Consider the following 20022-nt stretch of genomic DNA (forward strand, 5'->3'; position numbering starts at 1 on the left):
CTGGAAATCATTTTCCATTCCAGCTGAGCAAGTGACATTTAGGGACTACTAGATTGTGTTACTTGCAATTTGTATTTTGTAGACTTCTGACATATATTGATCAGCCTTTTCTGTTGACTTGTTTTTGAAAAGATTCTACGTATAATGTCGTTCTGTCTTTTAGGAAATAAGAGATGATTATGTGTTTGAATGTGAAGTTGGTAATCAACTTCAGAAAACAAAACTGACCATTTTTCAGTCCCTTGGTAATCCGCTGTACTATGGTAAAATACAGACGTTCAAAGGCAGTGAGGAGAATGACAGCCCAGTAACTCCATCACAGTAAGTAGCGTGTATATTTAAAAAGGTCTATTCTATGATAATTGAGGGAAAACCAGACATATTTACCTGCTTAGATCATACTGACAAATGTGTACCTAATTACACTAGAAAACTAAAAATGTGGTTTAAGGATTTCATTTCAGAAATTTAAAAATATTTAACCTACATGTGCCAATGTCATCTTAAAAAGAAAAGTAGTAAATTGTGTAATGCATAAATTCAGATACAACCACAAGAATCTCATATCTTCCCACATTAAAGTTATAGTGGAACAAAAATCTCCATTTGGAGGGACAATTGAAGACATTTCCATGACACGTTTCCAGTGGTGTTCCTATTTTCAGTACTTACATTATGGTCGTGCTGAAAATGTGTCTGGCACTGTACAAACATATAGGAAGGGACACAGTCCTTTATCCAAAGAGTTTACAGTCACGAACAAGGATGATGACTGGTACATATGTTCATAATTCTGTTTTAAAATATATTGACTATATATAGCTGGCTGCAGCTGTCCCTTTACCTACCCGTTGTTAGTTCTTATTTTAGGCTCCAATCTTGCAAGGTGCACTGGATACTTCGACCCTGCACCTGCGCAGACTTCCGTTGATTTCAATGGGATGTAAGGGTCTGCCCACTTGCACAAAGCAGCTAGCATGATCAGGTTTTGTTAACTGCTACTATTTTGTATAGTTACCTAGTGTTTAATCCTTCTCTTTTACTTTTTAATTTTAACCATTTCATACTGCCAAGTTTTAGTTATTTTTAACACTTGTCTCCATCTATGCCCATTTATTTTATAGAGCTCTGTGCTAATCTTAAGAAGTCACTAAAGGTTGTGCACTGGAACTGGAATTTTCAAAGGCACCTAAGGGAATTTTTGATTGAAATTGGCTCCTTTGAAAATACCAGTTTGGTGCACAATGTTAATTTAATAATTTATGTATTATTTAATTTTTATTTATACTATAATATAGTAAACTATTAGTTTAGTAAATAAACTATTTATTTATACTGTTTATTTAAACTATTTATAATTATTATTAAAAGTTTATTTAGAATTTATTCGGATTTGGTTCCCTAAGTCTCTTTGGCTCCATTTGAAAATTCCAGCCTCAAAAGTCAGGGATGCAAAAATGTATTCCCCTTATTTTCCTGTAAAGTACTTTGCTTTTTGAATCCATGGAAACAACATGAATAATTCTGAATTAACCCTAACAATTCTCATTGCAAATTTCTAATCTGAATGGAATGAGATAAATTTTTCAGTAAAATGTGAACGTGATTAACAAACTAGAAATATTTATTTAGAGCTACATCTTGTGAGAAATCATGATTGGGAAAGATAAATAATGAGAGAAATCAGGAAAACTAAACATTTCTTTTAACATTCTAGTGCTTTGGTGTTTCTTGACATACACCCAAATCACACTCTCATTGCATCTGAAATCCTCTCCACACCATGAATCTGCATGAGCCAGAAGAAGCAATAGATTGGTCATATTTCCCAGGAGAACTGTACAAAGAGAGAAAAAATAGTAGATTACTGGGAAAAACCTGGGAGATCTGTAATCCTTGATTCATATTGGTTATAATTTCCATGCTAATTTCCTAAATTGGTCTGAATTGGATCAAAAAACTTCCTCTAAGGGGTATGGGTATTACATTAAAATGATATTAGTGAAACAGATTTCATGTTCTATTTTTAAAATATATTTACTTCAGACTGAATCCTTCTTTCTTAGTAATATGAATAGCTAATTGCTGGAGCTCTTACATTTTTTCCTTATATGAGCAAATGGTTACATTTGTTTACTAAATGGTAAACCAAATATATAATGCCATAGTGCTTAATACAAACAATATGCAATGCTACTTTTAACAGCATAGAATCTATAGCAAACTGCCACTTCCTGTTTTTAGATATATATAAAACTAGTATTATTTTGTCTTTTACATTGGTGTAGATTCACTTTTAAAGGGACGGTATCACAATAAAACCCCCAAATCCTTGTCAACCTTAATTGTGTCCCTCTAAATATATTGTATTAGTGATTATGAAGCAGGGTTAGTGTTTTATGCTTTCAGAAGTCTCCAGCCCACCAAGTAAGACTTAAATGTTAACTGTTCTCATCAATTAGCTGGCAGCAGAGAGTCCCGTTCCAAAAGACAGTGGTTTCTTTGCTGTTTTTCAGAGTTGTGATCTTTGAGGAAAGCTTTTGAATTCCAAAAATAATAACTACATTGTTTTATGTTTTACATTTAGGTTCCTTATTGGTTCCAAGACTGATGCTGAAAGGTAAGTAGTTCATATCTTTCTCTTTTTACAGACCGAGTTTGTCCGTTTCAGCCACAATGTACTTTACTTTCATTACCATGGAAGCAATGGCATGTGACATGGATATTAAATAGAAACAGTCAAGATCTGCAACAAGACTTAAAACGTTGCATCTCTTGCACTTTACATTTGTGGGAAGGGGGGGGGGGAAGAGAGTAACTTCACACACCTTGTCCCATTTTTCTGTTAAATTCTGAAGACCATACTATGCCTTTGGATGAACCCATCAGCACTAGCCTGGTAAGAGCATTCAAGAGAAGAGTTTGGCTGTGAGTCTTTGTACAAGTAAATTTGCTATCAAGTATAGCTTTAAAGAGAGTGGTTCTTTTGAACTTTAACTGTAGTGTCAAACTTCTTCTCAGTTGAATATTTTTTATTCAGGCAATATTGATTTAGCATTGTGATAAGTATTCTATCACTCCTAGAGCAAGAAGAAAAATAGTCCCCCCAATATATTTTAGCTATAGAAGGTTTACGGTTGTCTGCTGTGGTTCATTATAAAACATAAAGTAGGCTTCTCCCATACTCAGTGGATTTCTCCAGACTTATGTTTCTCAACCTTTTCAGGATGGTAACCCATAGTTCAAAGTCAAAAAATTTCACAACCCCCTTACATTTTTATAAAAGTAGGAGTGAAAAATGTAACAATGATAAGCCTATATAATTTATTTGTGTTTCAAGAAGACTGACTGCATACTTGACCTTGAGGGGTAAGGGTGTCATGGCAGTACTGGAGAGAGATTGTCTTTGCTTTAGAGTGTAATGGGATTTTCAGTGGCTCGCAACAGCCCTGATTGCTTTTGGTATCCTCACTGAGGATCGCAACCCACTGGTTGAGAAGCACTGCTGCACACAAGTGGATATTTTATTCTTCAAACTGATAGAAAAAATTAAAATATTGTGGTATCAGCTGTCTCTGTAAGGGAGTTCATATTTCTATACAATGTTATTATGTTTCAGATCAATTTACTGAAGTTTAAAGTAAAACCGAATCACAATTCAAACCATTTTATCTAAGTGCTTGCAGTTTGCATTTCAGAATAATGAAACAGTAGTAAGTAGGCAAAGAAAATTTAGAATATAATAAAGTTAATCTACATCTAGAACAAACAGTATAATGTTAAAAATAGTGCAAAATTGTTAATCCTTTTTCAAATCCTGTGCTGAAGTCTTTAGTGGTGTATTTCAGGGTAGTGAACCAATACCAGGAACTAGTTCAAAGTGAAGCTAAATGTCCAGTGAAGATGGTTCATAATTCAGGTGGATCAGTCAACCTAAGTCATCTTTCTCCAGGGAAGGAAATGGAAGTGAGTTTGCTCAATGTTTCTTTCTTACATTTACAATTGCTTATTGAGTAATTACAGTTCCCTAAAGGGACTCAAAGGACAAACATCTGTCTGAAGTTTTTAAACCTACTATTATTACAAGTCTGTAATGGAAGAAATTAGAGAAAAATGCTTTTCTCAGATTTTTCTTTTTTTTTAAATGTGTCTTTGATAATGCTATGTATAGTCCATTTTTTCAGTTCATCGAGGTCTTTCATACAGCAGCAGAGCAGAGAAAAGCATTTTTAAAGACAGGAAAATACAGTTCTAAAACCAATCTAAAAATTGGCAAGGGAACTTGGAGGCAGACGTAATGCCTGAACTGTTAACTCTTCATAAAAATGGTTTGGAGATTTTTTTTATTAGATTTCAAAATGACAACATCCTTCTAAGGCAGGGGGTCGGCAGCCTTTCAGAAGGAGTGTGCCGAGTCTTTATTTATTCACTCTAATTTAAAGTTTTGCATGCCAGTAATACATTTTAACGTTTTTAGAAGGTCTCTTTCTATAAGTCTATAATATAAAACTAAACTATTGTTGTATGTAAAGTAAATAAGATTTTTAAAATGTTTAAGAAGCTTCATTTAAAATTAAATTAAAATGCAGAGCCCCCCGGACTGGTGGCCAGGACCCGGACAGTGTGAGTGCCACTGAAAATCAGCTCGCGTGCCACCTTTGGCACGTGTCCCATAGGTTGCCTACACCTGTTCTAAGGGATACATGCTCTTAGAGTGTATTCCTCTGTGCATGTCTGGCAGGAATTCCCGTAGCTGAAAGTTTGGTGCTGATGGACCCATCAGGCCATCTGTTTTGTTATCTCTGCTGAGCATTTTAGATTGATCCCACTACTCTAGTTCTTTTTTTAACCTCAACTAGCATTTGCTGCTTTGCTGGTCCTTTCCTCCTGTTCTCCCCTATGGCATCCCTTCTTTTTAAATAGATAAATAAAGCTGTCCAGTTTGCTAGCCATGAACAAAGTTCTGCCGGAGTCAGCAGAGTCATAGCAAGGAAGCAACGGATCACCTTCTTTTTTGACTATCTAATCCTCTATGGATGGTAAAGCAGTTATCTTGAGTAGTGAAGAAAGAGTTTGAAAAAGTAAAAATAAAAACTAAGTCTTTAGGGTTATCATCAACAGGAACTTAAAGGATTTTTAAAGAAAAAAATAGAAGCGCATAAAAGGAGAATAGTGTCTGTTTGCTTTTCAGAGCCATTAAAGAGCACAGAATTGTATACTCTGTAAAATACAAAGAGCTAAGCATCAGCTCTTAGCATGTGTGCCCAACTTGAAAAGAACTTCAGAGGAACCATAATTCAGCTAAGAAAACTTTTGAAATTACTCTTCTAACTTTTTTTAGTGATGTGATTAATTTTATTGTTAAAGTTAACCAGGTGTTTTTTCTAGGGCACTGATGAAGGCTGACTTAATTTCCTCTGTCACAGTCTTTTGACTCCTTTGACAGGGAGGGAAAATATCAAGCACTAATTTTATTAAGAATAATAAAAATAAATATGCAAATAATAAATTCAGTTTTTGAAGTTGTATATCTGATATTGTCTTCTGTGTGTTCTGTCATCTCCCTGAACCTGAAAGCACAGACACTATGTTTATAATACTTCTTTTATTCTGAATTTATACTCCATGCATGTAAATTAAATATTTGGCCTTTACCTGTAAATTTATTTTCCCTGAAACAGGTTGTCTGACAGTCTGAACTAGTAGTTGCATGGATCTAGAGGCAGTTATAGCCAACTTCTAGGTAGCCTGCCATTTGTAATTCAGGGCTACATATTTGAATAGCTGTAAGGCAATACTTGAACTTTATTAATTCATCTTAAAAAATTCTGTTCATAATTGGTAAAACAAAAAGCAGAATACCTTCATTCTAAATATAATGGTGCAATCATGGCAAAACTTCCATCAATTTCAGTGGAGCCAGGATTTCACCCAAGTATTTATATTCCTGTTCCCATACTCTGATTCTGTACCCTGAATCCCGAGTGGGTCAGGATTGACAGACAAATTAATCGGTAAGACCAAGTTTTCCTTTCTTTCAAGAGTATGTCTGTCATTCTTCTACTCCTGGGATGTCATTAGCAATGAATTCAGGATAGGGAATGAAGCAATATAATTCCCATTGTTTGTTTTATTTTAATTTTGCCACCGGTTTGGAGGCCTCTCCTGGAAAAAACTGCATCTGAAAAGTATCACAGATTGTGTTTCTAATGTCTCCCACAAAGGGAGACCACTTCCTGAAAATTGCTTTATTTTAGAATTCCAATAGAAATGCTTTAATTTAATAGTTACTTATTTCTAGCATGTATGATGTGATCTCATATTGGAATAATATATCTTGAATTTCTGTTTCTTCTTAGCAGCCAGAGAGTCTATCAGGGTCTGTGCAGTCTTCAGTATTGGGGAAAGGTGTAAAACATCGACCTCCTCCTATCAAACTACCTTCAAGTTCAGGAAGTAGTTCTTCAGGTAAATACTTTTTTTAGCTTTTTATCCTCTCCCTCCTTCTGTCTGTTTCCCTTATTTTGAAGTGTGAGGTTTAACTACTTAAAGTAATAACTTCAAATATAATGGAAAAACTTTACCTCTATAGGTCATGGAGAGCGTTTTTCAAAGCTGATCTTACTGCTTTCTGATTAAACAGTATTGTTCAAGGATGTATATAATGGAAAATATTCTAACATCCCTCCACAGAACAATAACGTGTGTTAATTGTGCTTTTTCAGGTAATATTTTTAGTCCACAGCAGTCAAGTGGCCACCTAAAATCCCCAACTCCTCCTCCTCCTTCTAAGCCTCCCAGTCTTTCTCGGAAACAGTCTATGGATCTTAGTCAAGTTAGCATGCTTTCTCCAGCTGCCATGTCTCCTGCGAGCTCTTCACAAAGTGAGTCACGAACTAAATTCTCCATTAAATCTTAGGCTTTTGCATAATGTCTTGAGATAAACTTAACCAGTGGAATGGTGAAACTTAAATGTACAGTGTACTCTAAATTGTATACGTTGTGGAAAGCTTCAGGCAGGTCTCTTGTTGACTGTATGTATTTTATGTTTACTGTAATTGTGTTTGTTTTTCTGTATATATATATGTATGCACCCTTTGTGTATACGTTTTAATACATTTTATGCGACCAGTATGATTCTCTTTTTTTAAAAAGCCTGATAGCTAATGTGACAATATAAGATTCCAAAGTGTGGTTCTTTCCTCCAGTGTAAAAATAACAGTATATGAGACCAATTTGCATTTACATAATTTAAGCAACTGATTCTTTTTAAATGTCATAGGAGCTGGTACAGTTGTATCTCTATGTATGTATATAACCTGATCAGTCCCAAGGTGGCGATACAATAAACTATGAGATGATTTTTTAAAACACTCCAACACTGTTTTACAAATCATTGCTGATTACTAAAGTGTAATAATGATTATTATAGCACCATAATGTAAGGTGTTAAAATGTAATTTTCTAAAATGAGTGACATCTAAGTTTGATTTTTTTTTAATTAATGACAGGATTATTGTAATTATAGATCATAAACAATTTTTAAAATATGCGTCTTGAGGCCTTTCATGAACAGATTTGTACAGCGAAAGAAACCACAGCTATAGTTTTCCATTTTTTTATGAATAATTGCACACTGAACATTTCCGTATGCTGCACAGTGATATACTATGTTTTTTGCATTAAATAGTTTAAAATCTTCTGAATAGCTCAAAAGGTGTAATTTTTCTGCCTTCTTGTTTTGCACAAAGAAAAACATAAGAAAGATTTTGTAAATTTTCTAACAGTTCTATTCACACTTTTTTATGTTGCTGGTATGGATTATGTAAATCTACTGCACACAGTTGTTACTGTAAGTAAAGCTCTGGTCACAGCTTTTGGACATTCACATTTCTTTCCTTTCTTTCTGCAGGACATGAAAGCTAAAAAAGAGAACACCTCAAGAGCTTTTGGTTTTTTTTACTTTTTCTGTTTTTTGTTTTTTTCTATTGTTAAACTGTGCATACTGCATTCACAACAAATTTATCTATACATTCTACATTTAAGCAGAAGGAATTACACAGTAACTTTTAAAGATGCAGTATTATCTCCTGCAAAAAGCATTTACTCTATTTTCTCTTTTGTGATTTGACTGAAATCTGGCAAATACAGTTATCATTATCTATTTAATAGATGGTTACCTTTGACCCCATTTGATCACTGAAGCTGTCTGTTCTTTGTTGAATCTGTTGTTTTCCATATGTTTTAGCATGATGCTATTATACAGACAGTACATACAGCCTATATATTTGACATTTTAGAACCAAAACCATTAACTGGGTTAAAATGATCACTCAGAAAAATTGTACTACATTGACTTAAAAATATTTCCAACAGTCATGATTTAGTGCACTATAAATTTTAAAAGGGCTTAATGGACGATACAAATTTATGTTTTGGTTAAAGAGTTAAGCATGGCAATGGGGTTTCTGTGTGATATACTGCATCTTTAATAATGAGCGAGTGCAGCAACACTCGTGTGTCATGGGTAGAAATTAACACTTGCAGTTTACTGCTTTAAAAAACTGGAACAAATTGTCAGTGCTAAATAAGATTCCATTAACCTTATTTTACAAAAGGACTGGCCTTTTATAACAAACTAGCACTTTTTATTTTTCTCAATGAGCAGGGTCTGGAACTCCTAAACCATCTACTCCTACTCCAACCAACACCCCTTCATCGACCCCACACCCTCCTGACGCTCAGAGCTCAACTCCTATTACCCCTTCTGCCACCCCTACTCCCCAAGATTCAGGCTTCACCCCTCAGCCCACTTTGTTAACCCCGTTTGCTCAGCAGCAAATGTCTCTGAGCCAGGCATTGCCTGTAATGACCATTCCTCTTTCCACCATGGTAACATCCATTACTACAGGAACCACCTCCACCCAGGTCATGGCAAACCCTGCAGGACTTAACTTCATCAATGTAGTGGGCTCTGTGTGGTAAGTTCACTTTATTTTTAATGGCTTCTTAACAACCTACCTTATCTTGATTTACAGAAATGTTCAATATTCATTAAGCCAGGTTTTTTTCAAAATGTCCAACGGAAATGTATCATTTCTCCATGTAATGGCATAATTCAGTTCATGCAGTTTTATGAGGTGTTCAAACAGAAGAAACCCAGTATTTGAATGCTGATGAAGTTGAATGAGAACCACTGAACTGTGTACTTTGAGTTTTTAAGATGTATAGGGTTTAATTACACTAGAACTTACCTAGCTACAAAAACTATGATAGCTCTTGAGATTTTGTTCTTACAATTTTTCCACTTGAATGTTATCTTTTTATTAATCATTATGAGAGAGGAGATGGAATATGCAAACCATTCCAAATTAAAAATTATCAGACAAAATTCTGTGTAAAACCCCCTGTGAGTGAAACACTCTGTGTAAAATGTTTATAATAAGAACTTAAGAATGGCCATACTGGGTCAGACCAAAGGTCCATCTAGTCCAGTATCCCTGTTTTCCGACAGTGGCCAATGCCAGGTGCCCCAGAGGAAATGAAGAGAACAGGTAATCATCACGTGATCCATTCCCTGTCGCCCATTCCCAGCTTCTGGCAAACAGAGGCTAGGGACACCATCCCTGTCCATCCTGGCTAATAGCCATTGATTGACCTATCCTCCATAAATTTATCTAGTTCTTTTTTGAACACTGTTATAGTCTTGGCCTTCACAACATCCTCTGGCAAAGAGGTCAACAGGTTGACTGTGCGTTGTGTGAAAAAATACTTATTTTTGTTTGTTTTAAACCTGTTGCCTATTAAATGGAACGTCAGTGAATCTGATTTATGAGTACTTGACTTTATTAAGCATTTTTACACTTATTCTGAGACTTAAATATTATTCTGTATTTTTTAAAAGCACTTCTGCCAACAGTGGAATTTATTCTGTTATTACCAAGGTAGATTTCTATTAACTTAAAGTAGCTTTTGCTATTTGCTGTGTAAAACACAGAGTGCACCCTAACGATGTCAGATGTGTGAATTACTCATCTGAACTCTCCCGCAGCAACTCATCACTCCAAATCCATTAAACAGATTTTTTCAAGTTGCTGAAGGAAAACATGAGCCTACTCTCCAGCTTTTATGTCCTGTCAGTGCTGCTGTATTTAAGGTTGTGTTAGTCTTTGTATTTGGAAACACTGCAGGCTTAGAATAAAAGAACCTGTACACTTTATTCTTCCTGTGATCATTGATATCACAGTGAGTTGTGTACACAGAAGGAGGGTAGGATATGGACCTATATATTCCAAATCCTAGGTACTTTATGATACTCCTTTATGTGTTTTTCTAAATGTCTGGGTTGTGGAGAACACGTAGCACGTTTCACACTCAGCTGTAACATTCATTTAATGTTAGTTTGTGATGAATTAATCAATAGGGTGACTATAAATGTTGTTCTGATCAGTCACCTTAAATATAACCTCATTTAGAGTGAACTGTTGATTGTGTTGTTAAAGACTGGAAGGCAAAAATCTAGTTGTTCACACACATTTGTGCCACTTGGATTTAATGTGTTTTCTTTCCTCTTCTACAGTGGAGCACAGACATTGATGAGTGGCTCAAACCCCATGCTGGGGTGTACTACTGGTGCCATAACCCCTGCAGGTATAAATCTGAGTGGCATTTTACCATCAGGAGGTCTGGTGCCAAGTGCACTGCCAGCTGCAATGCAGTCTGCCTCTCAAGCAGGTTAGTATGAATCAGCTAAAAAGCTGTCACGAGGAACATTCAGATCAGGTTAAATAGCAAGAGTCCTTTAACCACAGTGGGCAGAAGAGTTCAACAAGAAGTTGTGTGCGCCAGTGAATGGATAGTGTGTACATTCAGGCTTGAATCCACAAAGGGACTTAGGCATTGCAACACTCAGGTGCCTAGAAAAATCACAAGAACAACATTGGCATCCACAAGGCCTAAGTTAGGCACCTAGACTCCCTATGCAATGAAGCGGGGGGGAAATAAGTGCCTAAGAATGGGATCCACAAAAGCCAGCATACTAGATGGGGAGCTGTCTAACTAGCCAATGGGAGATTCTGATGAGAGGAGTTTGTCTTAAATCCCTCCCTAGAGATAGAAAGAGGTGGTAGCCCAGTGGAGACAGCACTCATCCCGAATGTGGGAGATCCAGGTTCAATTCCCATCCCAACTGATGGGGAGAAAGGATTTGAAGAGGGGTCTTCCATGTCCTTAACCACTAGGCTTTGGGACCTTCTGCTATGGGTCTGCCTTAGTCTCTCCTGTCAAAGCTGTTTCACTGTGGATGAATAATTATAAAGTCATTGAAGCATGGGGACTGGACCTAGGTAAGTGTGCTATCTGTCAGGCTGTAGGGTCATTCTCTCTCTGGCCCAATGACTATTTATCCAAAGTGAACAGCCTCAACTGGAGAGACTGAGGGTGAGCCCACATCAGAATAACACAGCTTAGTGGTTCGAGCACTCTCCTGAGAGGTGGGAAACCCGTGTTCAAATATTTTCTAGCCCTCAGGCAGAGGGGAGAATGAACCTAGGTCTCCCACATCCAGGTGAGTGCTCAGACCACTGTGTTAGAAGTTATAAGTGAGGTGGCCCTGCCACTGCTGGATTTTGAATGTAGCCTGATCCGGCAGGTGTGTTTGGAGTATGTTTGGATCAGGCCCAAAGGCAAGATAGGCATTTGCTTGCCTCTCTTTTCCTGGTTTGCAGATCACACTGGGGCAGAGGTGTGCAACATATGTGAGGTGCGCATGACCAGAGGCAGAAACGTAGATGCCTAGGCAACTTTTACGTTTAGATGGCAGCTGAGGGGGGCTGGTGTTGTAGATTGCTGTGGCACCTAAATCTGAGCCGCTGGCACCTAAGTCCCTTTAGGATGCAGGCTTACTGAATTTGGGGATGATCTCTACATTCTTAGTCCCCAGGTCAGCTGAGGTTGAGTGTGTCTGAAGTAGTTATTTTAAGGGGCTAGGTTAGGGTTGCTAACTTTCTACTTGAACAAAAACGAACACTCTTGCCCTGCCCCTCATCCGAGGCCCCAACCCTTCTTCAAGGCCACGCCCCTGCTCACTCCATCTCCCCTCCCTCTGTTGCTTGCTGTCCCCACCCTCAGTCTCTCACTCATTTTCACCAGGCTGGCTCCAGGGGTTGGGGTGTGGGAGGAGTGAGGGCTCTGGCTGGGGGTGCGGGCTCCAGGGTGGGGTCAGAAATGAGGAGTTCAGGGTGCGGGAGGGGGCACTGGGCTGGGGCTGCAGGGTTCGGAGTGCAGGAGGGGGCTCCAGGCTAGTGCAGGGGGATGTGAGGGCTCTGACTGGGGGTGCAGGTTCTGAGGTGGGGCTGGGGATAAGGGGTTTGGTGTGTAGGAGGGTGCTCCGGGCTGGGATGAGGAGTTTGGAGGGTGGGAGGGGGATCAGGGCTGGGACAGAGGGTTGAGGCACAGGAGTGGGTGCAGGCTTCGGGCGGCGCTTACCTCAGGTGGCTTCCGAAAGCAGCGGAATGTCCCCCCTCCGGCTCCTATGCCAAGGTGTGGCCAGGCAGCTCTGCGTGCAGCCCTCCCTCTGGCACCGCCCTCGCAGCTCCCATTGGCCGCAGTTCCTGGCTAGTGGGCGCTGCGGAGCTGGTGTTTGGAGTGGGGGCAGTGCAAGGAGCCCCTTGCTGTCTCTACGCCTAGGAGCCCTGAGCGGGGACATGCCTCTGCTTCCGGGAGCCGCGTGGCGCTATGGCAGGCAGGAAGCCTGCCTTAGCTCCGCGGTGCTGACTGGAGTCACCAGGGTCCCTTTTTGACCGGGCGTTCCAGTCGAAAACTGGACACCTGGCAACCCTAGGTTAGGTTAGGGAGATGTATTATATATCTGGTTATACGTTTGGATCACCCATCAGGGGAAGTTTCTGAGGTAGGTTACGTTGCAAGTTCAGAAGTGACTATGGCAATCATCACTACTAGAAGAAAAGTAAAATATGAAAACATCCCAGAATTTAGGAAGAGGACCCACACTTCGAGTGCTTCAGGCCCTTATTCTTTTACTAGACTGTGTTTTAATCTAGGTATGTTTTTAGCTTCTTAACTGCCATAAAATATTACGGTAGAAATCAATATGTTTCAACATTCATAAATGAGAAGTGTTTAAGTTCTTAGGCTCCAACCTTTTTGAAAACAGGACAGAAAAACACCTAATGTTTGTTAGATGTTTATCCTCTCAGAAATGCTTTTGGACTTGGAGATCTTAAAAAAAAGCCATTATAATTTGCAGCATTTCAATATTTTCCTTTCTCTAATGCAGCTATCAGTAACTGCTGTTTCATTGGGATTCCAGACATATCCATGTGTGGGATGCAAACTGTAATGTATTTTAAAAATAGAGGAAGAACTACAGAACATCTGGGAGGATGCTCTCTGTTTACTTTATCTTGTCCAAACACAGTAGTAGTATTTGCAATGTACCATGTTTAATACTGGTAGAACTTCCTTTCTAATCAGTCTGTTCCCCTGAGCTGCGTCTAGATAATCGTGCAATTTACAGTTCTACAGAGAAAATACAATATTCTGCTAAAGTATAAAACTTAACCTTGCCATGCTGCAAGCTTGGAGTATTTAGAAATAATCCCATTGGCATGGTGTGGTGTGATGTATTTGATTTGATGATGTGCATCTAACTAAGTAATGGTTGCCTACTTTTAATTAACAGGCAGCCCTTTTGGTTTAAAAAATGCTTCAGGTCTTCGGCCCTTAAATCTACTCCAGGTAATTAATGTATTTGGACACATTAATAATTGTTTGCATAATTCTATATAGATGTGTTGATTAGTGCTTTTGGTCACATAGACCTCCAGCTCCTTGGAGCCAGGTGGTCCGAGACATGCCATTTATTGAAAGTGTTTCATTTTATTATTTTAATTTGAATGCATAAGACAAGAAAAGGTCTGTACTAAGAGAATAGGTGCCTTAAATGATAACTAAAATCAGTCTATAAAACAGCAAACTGGAGGCCATCCTTTCCCCACTAACAAATCAACCAGTCTTGAATGACATAAAATAAGCTGTAGAAATAGTGAAATTTAAACTTGAATTCAAGTGGCTAATTGCATAAAAAAAAATCAGTTTTTAAGCCTTTGTTTTTGCTTTCACTGAAAAGTAGTTGTTTTCATTTTTAGTTATGATTGTTTGAAAACTGCAAAATTAACAGTGCACTAGAAATCCCCTGTAAATTAACCAGCATAGGTCTTAAGAACGATGAACTATGCATGTGCAGTTGGGTTACTAATTGATACAAGGAACTTGCAGTCTCTACTATCGGAAATAGAAAGCTATGCAACACAAATAGTTCCAGACAAGGAGTTTACAAACTCTGAATAAACAAAAAATAAAACCCAAGGGGGAGAATTCTTGATTGCATCTGAGCTCTGATCAAATGCAGGGTGGGGCGGGGGGCAGCTATCAGGTCCAGCACAAGTTAGAGCTGCAAAGGAGCAGCTCTAAATTACACCAGTGGTGCAAGATCCTTCAGGAACCTTACATCAGAGTAGGATTGATCCCCCACGCTGCTTTCCTTTACTCCCTGCTGCCAGGAGCATGGGGTGTGGCTGGCACAGGAGACAGCTGTGTCAGAGGAGAGTTCCTCTGCCTAGGCGGGAATTCTCCATTGACTGTAGTCAGCTGTTTTAAGTCCACTTTATGCCACTTATACAGAATATAGTGGATTTAGTAGACTAGAGGATGTGGCACTAGGAAATGAAATATAAATGTAAATTAAGAGTCAGGTTGCACAGTTAAACTCAATGCAGTTCACAAATGCACAAGTCAAATTTATATCTGTATATGGACTCTTCAAGTCCTGGTTAAATGTGCAGCTTATAATAATAGGATATCTCCATTAATTATAATTATCTCCTAGAACTGGAAGGGACCTTGAAAGGTCATCGAGTCCAGCCCCCTGCCTTTACTAGGCAGGACCAAGTACTGATTTTGCCGTAGATCCCTAAGTGGCCCCCTCAAGGATTGAACTCACAACCCTGGGTTTAGCAGGCTAATGCTCAAACCACTGAGCTAACTCTCCCTGTTTGTTCTAAAATATATATTATAAACCAGGGGTCGGCAGTGTTCGGCACGCGGCTCGCCAGGGTAAGCACTCCGGCGGGCCGGGCCAGTTTTATTTACCTGCTGACGTGGCAGGTTTGGCCGATCGCGGACCCCACTGGCCGTGGTTCGCCGTCCCGGGCCAATGGGGGCGGCGAGACGCGACGCGGGCGAGGGATGTGCTGGCCGCGGCTTCTCGCCGCCCCAATTGGCCCGGGACGGCAAACCGCGGCCAGTGGGGGCCGCAATTGGCCAAACCTGTTGCATCAGCAGGTAAATAAAACTGGCCTGGCCCGCCAGGGTGCTTACTCTGGCGAGCCGCGTGCCAAACGTTGCCGACCCGTTATAAACCATGGAGGATTTAGTATGCTAATTTAACATTGCTCTTGGAATCTTAACTTTTTTACATTTCTTGTCTTCCTTGAGTTTAATTGTGTAACCTTCATATTGCAGTAACAGTTCTGTGTGTGTGTGTGTGTGTGTGTGAGAGAGAGAGAGAGAATTATGAAGATATTAGTGACAACCTAACGCTGTCATTTCAGGCTATGCTCTTGAATCTCCTCTCTTACACTGTTATAAATCAAGAATAACAGTGCAGTTGGTAAAACTGGTGTAAGCAAGAGGAAACAGGCCCCATATTTAATTAATATCTGTTGCATCAGATTCTCCACAATTTACTACTAGGAAGCCTTCATCCAAATAAAATAAAATGGTTTAAACATGGAATTAATGAAGTATTCTGATGTTACAGGGATCCATTAACCTACATTTTTATTAGCAATGTGTAAAATCTGCACAATTGTATTGAAATAGAACAATGATAATAATATACTTTTCTCCCTAGGAATCTAGGGCTACAACTTATGCAGACTATTTCTGAAAAATGAGGCCTTTTCAAAAACAGCAGCATTTTTAAAATATCTGCAAGAAGTAATTTAATATCTAGATCTTTATTTGCGCTCATCCCTGGAGACTGGCAGGCTCATGAATGTGATTGAATTATGTCTTTTGTTTTTAATCTGGAACAGCTTCCTGGTGGCTCACTTATTTTCAACCCACTTCAGCAGCAGCAGCAGCAGCTCTCTCAGTTCTCCCCACAGCAGCAGTCCCAGCAGCCTGCAACCTCTAGTCCACGAGAACAGGGAGAACAGGTGGGCCAGTTACCCTCAGTCTGAGTTCATAAATACATGGGAAACCTGTTGGACCGCATAGTTTACTCACAAATGATTATACCTTTCAGGTGGTGAGTGGTTGGTTGGAGTAGTTGTTTAAAGGAAGAGGAAATGAACAATTCTAGTTTACTAAATAACAAGGATCTATTTTTGGATGGTAAAAGTCATTCATAATTTCTCCTTTTACAAGATCAAGGAATATAAAAATAAGTTGTGTTGCCCAGTTAGTATACTGTCCCTTCAGCTCTGTAGTCATGCCAATACTGAAAAGACCATTATGGTTTGCTTCTAACAATTCCTGTATTGTTTAACTTTGTTTTAGTTAGCAAAGAACTGGCAAAGATAGTGTAGCCCTCTGGTGGTTCGTATTATGCCTTGCACATTTACTGTAGGATATCAGCTGCATAGGTTTGTATGAATTCGCTAGCCTTACATTGAAATAAGCATTCATATAGTATAATGAAAGTGGAAAGACCCATTGCATTCTAAACTCCACTTTGACTCCCCTTTTAACTTTGTCAGAAACATCTCCTCTTTGGCCTAAAAATTGTTCATTTCAGATCAGAAGAGAATTTTGTTTTTTAACATTCACATGCATGTTGGGTAAGCAGGCTTTTAGTTACAGAGTATTGGAAACTTAGCATTTTAAATAAACATAACTTTTTTTCTCTGACTTAAAAAAGAGCTGATTTTAAGGTATTGGATTTCTCATGCATTTAGTCCTCCATGAAGATAGGGCTAATAAAATTTTATTTAAAACCACGTTTTCTAACTATCTCATTGACAACTGAAAGGTTGTTAGTTACTTGTGAGGAACGGGATCTCTGAATGTTGTAGAGATCTAGATACGTCTGTGAGTCCTTCAGAGGTTACAGGATCAGTTTGAAGATTGTAGAAGTTTTCTGTGGCAGTTACAATGCATGGATTAAATGGTGTCTCTCCTTTTCCCCAGAACAACAAGTAAATGGCCTTTACACAAAAGGTCTCAATCAGGTTAAGGAGAAAGGAAGCCTCGTGAAGAGTGCAGTCACTTTGTTGCCACTGCTGTACGTAGGTTGTAGTTATAGCTGGCTCCTCTATCCCTTTGGTGATTTTTTGACATGGCAGATAACCTGGCCTTGCATCATCCTGCACTAATGTGGACAGAAGCCATTCAGTATGTGAGGGAAGTGTGTTCTTGCCCCTCCATACACAGAACCACAGCACAGGAATTGCCATGCTGCATCAGAGTAGTGCTCCAGTTAGTCCACTGTCCCGATTCTTAGGGCATGGCTACACTTGCAGATGTAGAGCGTTGAGAATTAAATCTGCCTCCGTACAGCACAGTGGGAAAGCGCTGCAGTCTGTCCACACTGACAGCTTCAAGCGCACTGGCGTGACCACATTTGCAACACTTGCAGCGGCATTGGGAGCGGTGCATTATGGGCAGCTATCCCAGCATGCAAGTGACTGCAACGTGCTTTTCAAATGGGGGGGGGGTGGAGTGTGACAGGGAGTGTGTTGTGTGTGTGTGTAGGGAGAGAGAGTGGGTTTGTGGGGGGCTGAGTGTGTCAGCATGCTGTCTGGTAAGTTCAGACCCCCTCTTCCCCCCGCCTCTCTTTCACTCACAAACAGTAAATGTTTGCTTTTTCTCGGAGCTGATAAGCAGCCAGCTTCTCCGAAACACTTTGAAAGGGCATTTCCTCATTCCTGCAGCCAATTTCACAACAATGACAAGAGTGGCCACTTAAGGGGATTACAGGACGTTTCTGGAGGCTGATCACAGCGCAGTAATGCAATACCTCGTTCACACTGGTGCCGCGGCGCTCCAGCGGGGGTGCAGCAAACATTATTCCACTTGCCGAGGTGGAGTACCAGCAGCGCTGTAGCCGCGGAGTCAGAGTGCTCTACGTGCCTTGCCAGTGTGGACGGGGAGTGAGCTAGGGTGCCTGGGGCTGCTTTGTTGTGTTGTAACTCGCAAGTGTAGCCAAGGCCTTAGTGACCAGTACCAGCTGCTTTAGAGGAATACACATGAAACCCTCTACTGTAGAATAACCAAAGTTTCTTCCTAACCCTGTCAGTCAGCAGTTGGCTTACATCCTAGCCGTTACAATTGAGTTGGGATTTTTGTGCTAGTGAAGGGTAGGGCTCCATTTGGCCCTAAAATTGTAGATTGTAATCTTGGATGATTGTAGACAGATGGAAAGCTGAGGCAGCAAGTACAATCACTGTGAAAGGCGTTAATCTTTATAGATGATTTCTTTGTAAAAGTCTGCAACAGAGTTTAGCAGTTAACCTCAGTCCATTCTCATATGCCCAATCCCCTTCCCTTGGGGCATCAAGACCTTCCCCTAAATTTTATCTATCTGATAGCGTATTTAGTTCTCACCGTACCCACAATGTGGCCAGTTTGGGAAAGGAAAAGTACAGTCTGCTCTACTTTCGTATCCCTTCTGCCAGTGTTTACCAGCTCCTTTCTAGTCTTACTGCAGAGGCCAAAGGCCTTTTGTGTGTGCTAGTTAGTCTCTGCCTTCAGCCCAGATACCTAGTTCAGTTTGTCTTAAAATAATTTTATTTTGAATAGTATGGAAGAATCATCAGTAAGGTGGCTCTAGGAGTGAAAGTAACTTAAAGGACTTACCGGTACGCCAGAGTCCTGAGCGGGGCGTGGCCTCAACCAGAAGAGGCTGTGGCTGGGAGCTCCAGGGCCTTTAAATCACCCCGGAGCTACCAGCTGCAAAGGCGGCTGGGAGCCCCGGGGCTCAGGGGCGAATTAAAGGGCCCGGGGCTCCAGCTGCCACGGAGCTCTGGGCCCTTTAAATCACCACGGGAGCCCTGCTGCCGCTACCCCGGGGCAGCAGGGCTCAGGCTAGGGCTGAGGTAGTGGCGACAGGGCTCCGGAGGCGATTAAATCCCCGCCAGGGCCCTTTAAATCATCGCTGGAGAAGCCAGTCCAGTCCAGCACAGCGTACTGGCCCGTACTGCCTTACTTTCACCGCTGGGTGGCTATGAATACTACATAAAGTATTAGACTGACAAAAGCTCACTTACAAGGTAACGGGCCCCTCTACCTTGAATGGTCTCTTACAATATGTGCTAATTACCTGTGCTAAACAAGCTGTTCCACCATGGATGTAGCTGTGACACTGGGAGTACCTTTCCCAGACCTGAAGAAGAGCTCGGTGTGGCTCGAAAGCTTGTCTCTCTCACCAACAGAACTTGGTCCAATAAAAGATATTACCTTACCCAAATGGGTAACGTCAGTTTCCTGGAATCCCACATGGCAGAAAAGTTCTCCTACAGTGTCATCTCTGTTCACACAGGTCTTTAAGCTGTTATGTGTGGTGGTGTGACAGCAGACCACTGTAGATGTATTCTTAAGGCACTTGGAATCCAACCATCAAATCTCTTGTTATTATTTGTAATTACTTTGTTCTTTGATCAGTAAGCCAATACTCTTAGGATTTCCTCGTACAGACATTGAACTATGAACTTAATTTCTTCAAGCATGTAAATTGAGCTGAAATCTAAGTGCTTAGTGAAGAAATAATCAAAATAACACTTTTTATTCCATTGTGCAAAATATACATACATTTATCACAAATTTCTGTAGGTTTTTGGTGAGAGGTTGGTACCATCATTTTATAGTATCCTCAGTATGTCCTAACCTTATAGCACTGTTTCTTTAGTACAGTGATTTTTAGCTGAATTCTTTCCCTGTTTTCTTTTTCATGTGATTATTTAACATGGTTATCTTGAAGAAATCTTGCATAATTCATGA

At 39.9% G+C, this 20022-nt stretch overlaps 1 protein-coding gene across 1 annotated transcript in view; it reads left to right on the forward strand.

The window, feature by feature from the left end:
- SUPT20H (SPT20 homolog, SAGA complex component) overlaps nucleotides 1-20022 on the forward strand; it is a 30912-nt gene that overhangs the window by 8284 nt on the left and 2606 nt on the right. Inside the window, exons 9-17 of the mRNA XM_034758595.1 lie at nucleotides 164-321; nucleotides 2588-2620; nucleotides 3849-3966; nucleotides 6360-6468; nucleotides 6726-6884; nucleotides 8669-8981; nucleotides 10580-10734; nucleotides 13703-13758; nucleotides 16119-16241. Of these exons, the coding sequence (XP_034614486.1) occupies nucleotides 164-321; nucleotides 2588-2620; nucleotides 3849-3966; nucleotides 6360-6468; nucleotides 6726-6884; nucleotides 8669-8981; nucleotides 10580-10734; nucleotides 13703-13758; nucleotides 16119-16241 (1224 nt within the window). The remainder of the gene's footprint in view (nucleotides 1-163; nucleotides 322-2587; nucleotides 2621-3848; nucleotides 3967-6359; nucleotides 6469-6725; nucleotides 6885-8668; nucleotides 8982-10579; nucleotides 10735-13702; nucleotides 13759-16118; nucleotides 16242-20022) is intronic.

This window comes from Trachemys scripta, chromosome 1 (assembly GCF_013100865.1).
Source record: "Trachemys scripta elegans isolate TJP31775 chromosome 1, CAS_Tse_1.0, whole genome shotgun sequence".
Taxonomy (NCBI): Eukaryota; Metazoa; Chordata; order Testudines; family Emydidae; genus Trachemys; species Trachemys scripta.